The sequence below is a fragment of the Gallus gallus genome, chromosome 1 (assembly GCF_016699485.2).
Source record: "Gallus gallus isolate bGalGal1 chromosome 1, bGalGal1.mat.broiler.GRCg7b, whole genome shotgun sequence".
NCBI classification, from domain to species: Eukaryota; Metazoa; Chordata; class Aves; order Galliformes; family Phasianidae; genus Gallus; species Gallus gallus.
Window position 1 is genome coordinate 16,530,353 of NC_052532.1, and position 6,000 is coordinate 16,536,352.

Below are 6,000 nucleotides of genomic sequence, written 5' to 3' on the forward strand. Positions count from 1 at the left end.
TGCTTTGCACTTTCAAATACTTTGTATTTTCAACAAGCTAAAGAATGTATTCCTATCTCTCTGCCAGGCTGGATGTGGCTCTGGGCAGCCTGGTCTGGTGGTTGGTGACCCTGCACATAGCAGAGGGGTTGAAACTCGATGATCATTGTGGTCCTTTTCAACCCAGGCCATTCTATGATTCTATGATCTCAGACACTTTGGAAGCTCATTAAAGTAATAGATCACAGATACATAAGCCTACAGTAAATCACTCAAGCAGTGTTTCATTGTGTTGGCTAGTTAGCCCACTTGGAATTGTAACACATGTTCAGTGCTCAGTCTTTGTGTTTGAACAGTTAAGGAATGACCTTTTTCCACTGATAACACTGGCAAAATGCTCAGTTAAGGGGAAATGGATTTTGACAGTCAATAGATTACTCTGCCATTTCTTTCTGTGCTTGATTATGATGAAAATAATTATGAATATTTGCAATTTATAATAGAAATATTAAACTAGTTCTTCATCAAATAGTGCTACTTCTCCAAAGAATAACAGGGAAGATGAAAATATTTGAAGTGATTGGCAAGTTTTTGTCAAGAGTCTCAGACTTCGTGATCAATCATAATTTTGAGAATGCGTGCAGTTGTGCAACTCTGGAGGCCAGCAATACTTGGGATAAGCAGCAGAACAGACAGAATGTCCTTTTGTCATTCAGAAATTGAATAGAAAGAAAATATTTTTCAGATAATCCTTCCAAGGGATCTTTTGAAGCACAGTCATTGGGATTCGATCCCTGTGCACCATAGCTTGGTGTAGAACTACAGTCCTGGAGATTGGGTCTGTAGGAGGTTGCATATATTTATTGTTGCTGCAGTAAAACATATGCCCTGTGAAAGCACTAATCCACATCGTAGGACCTTTAAAAATAAATTCAGATTTTCATTTGAACTTGCTTTTATTTATGAAATTTCAACTGTATAGTTATAGCATCTATATTGAAATAAATTAGTTTAGACTTATAACTCTTTCTTGCTGTACAATATACATAGCATACCTAGTGGCCCTAGAAAAAGCCAGATATTCTTCATGTTTGGATGTGAAAAGATGAATTAGGGAAGAGAATTTTAACACTTCTGCTCATGCACTGGACTAACCTGGCTTACCAAGTAAATATTAGATCTGACATTGACACGTGGTGTAGTCAGCAACCATGTTTTATCTGTGGCTGTCTGCCTCATCCTCCTGGTGGAGAGGGATTAAACATTAAATGAATGCATTATAGTTTGTGAAAGAGGGAATGTAAATGTGTATTTTGTTCAGACCTGGCATAGGGATATAGAAGCAATCTGGGCCACAGGTGTTACAAACTGAAAGTTACAGTCTGTCTTCCAGTTAAAGACGGGTGTGCAGTTTTTAAGGACCTGTACACAGAGCAATATGTGAAAACTTCAAGAGCTTGGTTGGACCTGGCAGGTGTGTAAGAAGTGTCATGGTGCTCAAACTATGTAGAAATATGATAAATATGAGAAGAGACTGATACTGAGTTAAACCATTTTGGACTGAGCTAAGAACTGAATTTCTGGTAGTTTCTTCTGTGCTCCAACCTATAAGAATTGTATCTCAATTAGAAGCTGTAAAATGGGAGTGATAACACTGTTTTCGTTTTAGAAGCATAACATGATGGTTCTAACTCAGTTCATGTGAGTTCTTTGTTTGAACACAAGGGATTCCCAACCTTGGGCAGGGGCACTGCTGCTGTGTACTCATACAAGGGCAAATGCAGTAAATACAGCCTAACTACCTCTCACTTGGAGATTGTAAATTCTTTCACTCTTACAATACATAAAGAAAGTGAATTTGTTCCTCTTGTTTTGTTTTATTTTATTTTATTTTATTTTATTTTATTTCTGAAGACTTGAAAATAGCCGTAGATCAGATACAACCAATAGCTAGTTTCTGAACTGAAAGACTGAATAGCAAGTATTTCTTGCTATAAAAGTTACAGAAAAATCACTTAAGGGGATCTCAGCTTTGCTTGGGATACTGAGGTGCTGCATGCATGCAAGTAATTATTCTATAATACATAGTTACTATATATGTATGTATGTATATAGCACTTATATTTGCAAATATATGTTAATTTCCTTTTCTTCTCTCTCCAACTAGGAATTGCTGATATTTTTACAGAATTTGCCCACAGCACACTGGGGAAATGAAGAAGTCAGCGTTCTCCTAGCAGAGGCCTACAGACTGAAGTTCGCATTTGCGGATGCCCCCAATCATTACAAGAAATGAATATAAAGATCCAGAAATTATTAAGACCAATGTGTTCTGCAGTATTGTGGCATCTATGGTTATGATTGTGATTTCAGCTCATTGTTCTTTCATTTGAATTGAGATGACCATTAAAATTCTGTTGGAATTTGGAAAATGAGAACAGAATACCAAAGAAATGGACAAAAAAGGATATTAAGTTATGAATGAATTTAACTTAAAACAGAACTTTTTTGTTCAGCATGAAAAATTAATTCAAAAGTCCATTGCATAATTGTCTTCTTTTTTCCCCTCCTACAGTGTGGTGAAATGGAGTTGAATGTATGTTGAACAATTCTTATACATACCCGAGTCTTAAAATTTCTCACCGAATGATTTTGTGACTGCTCCGTCGTTCTGTCACGACTTTATCAGGCAGTTGGAATTACTCATTTTGGGTGAGAAAAACAAAGCTCTTCACAGTCACAAAGACCATTTGAGGCAGCAAGACCTATGTTTTGAGGTCTGTTCATAACTAGGAGGATGCTGATATTCTCATACCACCTTTCATTGTTCCATGGAGTGAGGTTAGAATGCAATAAGAAAATAAAAGGGTGCAGTGGAAATTGATTGCATTTTCTAAACATTATTCAGTATTGTTGAGTGTTGTAGAGGGTTTTTAGCCATACAAAGAAGTGACTTTATGCCTAAGACTCATCAGTAACACTAACATAAATTCCTCTTTATATATTCTGGAGTGTTTTTAAAATACTGAATGGAAGATGTGGTATTGTTACAATAATTAAAGCCTTTCTTTCAAGGCCTTTCAGTTTTTCATTATTAGAGTTCACTTTTAAGGATCTTAGTAAGAAGCTTGGTTTACAAAGCAAGATATATTTTTATCTCAGTTGTTGCCTTATTCTCCATTTCTAGCGTATTAGAAAAGGAAAAATAATATATCTGTCCAAAGCTCATTTGTTAAATAATTTAGTACCTTTTTTCTTATTATTATTCAGAGGAAGCAAGAAGATGCTGGTTCCCAAGAACTGTACACACAGCTCACTTTTACAGCACGAACAGAATAGAAATTCTCTGTGACTGTGCAGAATGAAAGCAATGTTTCTTGAAATAATCGTGAGATTCGGAATAATTTCTTTGAACTTACACAATTTATGTCCGCTATTTATTCTCAAGAAATCTTTTCAGATAAGAATTCTTTATTAGATGTAACTAAACTCATGTTAATGTGTGCCTGCCATAAACACGTGGGTTATTAAGGGTGACACTTGCAATAAGCAAGATACTAGAAGCTCCGAATATTCATCAGTTCAGTTCTAGGGTTGCACAGTGTCACACAAAAAGTGTAGAGCTCTTTTAAGTTTGGGAAATAAAATACTTTCAAGAGGCATTCTCGTATGACCTGTTATTGGAAGATTATTTTCAAGTTCCTAAAAATACATAGATACGTATTTTGATGCAAGCTTTGTAGACATATTAGTTACAGTACTTATTTTAGGGGCTTCAGTTCTTGGCATCGACTGTATAATAAGTGATAAGGTGTTTCAGGGTAAAAAGAATGAAAAACATGTCATAATGAGATCTGTGTTTTAAAATTATATGAACTCTCTGGTAGAAGAGAAAGCAGTGAGTTAATTCTGAAGCAGGAGGGTTTGCTGATGAGGATGGACTTCTGTCATCAGCTGGGGCTTTCAGTTGTGATGGCCACAAATGGATACCTCCTGGATTGCTGCGCCTTGCCTGGGGTCTGTAGTGGGGCTCTGTTTCTGAAACGTGTGTTGATTGTTTCTGTAAGTTCACGGTGACACTCTCTAATGTACTGAGATTTGTCTTTATGTTTACAAAGAACGTCATATTGTGCCTAACAGAACATCAGCTATTAACAGAGTAAAAGAAGTTTATGACCATTTGCTTTAGTCTTATCTTAGTATTCACATTAATTTGTTAATAGAAAAGCATATTATTGTAACTAGAGAGAAGACACACAGCATTAAATGTACAATGTTGTAAGAGATTTCTATAATAATTTTTATTTTTTAATTGAGATGTTATTTAGGTAGCTACACGTAACAGGGAAAGTTGACCCAAAGTTGTCTGCAGTGTCAGATGCTTCTGCGTAGCGTACACGAGGCTGGGTGCATAAAATTCCTTGATGGGTCCATGCAAGTTGTCTGCCACGTCTTCCAAATACAGCAGCTATCTCTGACTTCCCTTGGAAGAAAGCATTACCATCAGAGGTCACCTTTACTACCGTGTCTGTGTCAGAAGTTGAATATTGTACTTGAGCACATTGCTTTTAAGGACAGTGAGACGTTTCCTAATAGCGATGCTTATTTGTATAGATACAGAATTTTCTGGAAAATAAGACATAGATATATAAATGAAGTTTATATATCTATACAGATAGGAATCATTTGCAGTAAACAGACGGCCAACATTTCAGATGTTTCCATACTTTTTAAATTCCCATAAAATATCTCACTAAGAACAGAACCAACCAACCACCTTACATTGAACAGTTGTACCTCTCAGGAAAAATGTCATTCCAAGCATAACGCTACACAGAAAAGGAAATCGCTTTATCGTTGTTCCATCCCATGCACTTGGTTGTTTTTTCCATTCAAAATTCAAGGTTCGGAATATTGTAAAATTCCTTTGTAAAATGTATTATTTTCTAATGAAGGAGGCATCCGGACACATCGCTGGTGAAACCAGGCAGTGATTTCCTAGAAGTGATGTGAAATACTGGAATTGCGGTGTCTAAAATGTGTTAAAGAATTTCTGTAATAAAAATTTAAACAGGAATGTACAATATAAACAGATTTATGACTACAGTGTTTGAAATATGTAAATAGTAAACAAATTACTCAAGTATGTAAATACAATACACGGGATAGGATAGAATTGTAACTTGGAAACCTTATGTAACGCTGTAATACGTTATAAGAAATTAATTGCTTTTTTTTTTTTGCTCAGTTCTTTATGGAAAGGCCCATTAATTTGTTTTTTTGTTTTGGTTTGTTTTTTTTTACTTCAGAACTGTATAATAAAAGTATCTGAAGTTCCATTGTATGCTTCTGACAAATATTAACACTGAGGCACTGGTTACATCTGTAAAACTGATGAAAGATGAGGAAATAAATGCATATTTATGAAGTGCTGTACAGAGTGGAAAGCTTTTTTATTGTTTTCATCAAGCGCGTTGCACCGTACATCATAGTGTGGTTTTGGTGTGTTTGCTTATTTTTTATGGTCTCAAAACTCTTTATCACAACAGCAAATGCAATTGGAAAAGCTCTGTTCCTGGGTATGTTTCTACAACTCTCTGCCCTTGTGTCTTACAGATTGGGCGAGTTAATGAGGCAGACAACTTCCAGAGGTTTGTCTCTGCATGCGCCATATACAATGCAAGGCACCGAGCGTTTCCTGCAGAAAGGGAATGAAGATGAATTTGGTCGAGCAGCAGAATTAAATGGGGGGAAGCAAGGAAGGGAAAAGCAAACAGAGGTGGCAGAGGAATCTGTGCATCTCAGGTCAGTGAGGAAGGAGAGGAAGCTATAGCTCCGTTTTGGGAAGCAGAATGGGGTGGCAAAATGAGCAATAAATTTGGAATGTAATGATTTGATTAGATTTGGAAGCAAGAAAAGATGCCCTGCTCATCTGGGGAGCTCAAGTTCCTTTTACTAAGGACAGTCTGAGACTTCCAAAATAAGACGGATCAGGTGAGAAAACATACAATCTACTGATAC

The 6,000-nt window shown here is 36.3% G+C and overlaps 1 protein-coding gene across 3 annotated transcripts in view; it reads left to right on the forward strand.

Annotated features, from left to right (window-relative positions):
• TBC1D22A (TBC1 domain family member 22A) overlaps positions 1-5,415 on the forward strand; it is a 155,216-nt gene extending 149,801 nt beyond the window's left edge. For all 3 annotated transcript variants that reach the window (NM_001031490.2, XM_040701628.2, XM_040701602.2), the window contains one exon: positions 2,147-5,415. In NM_001031490.2, coding sequence (NP_001026661.1) covers positions 2,147-2,275 — 129 coding nt within the window. In that variant the 3' untranslated portion in view covers positions 2,276-5,415. The remainder of the gene's footprint in view (positions 1-2,146) is intronic.
• Positions 5,416-6,000: the final 585 nt, after the last annotated feature.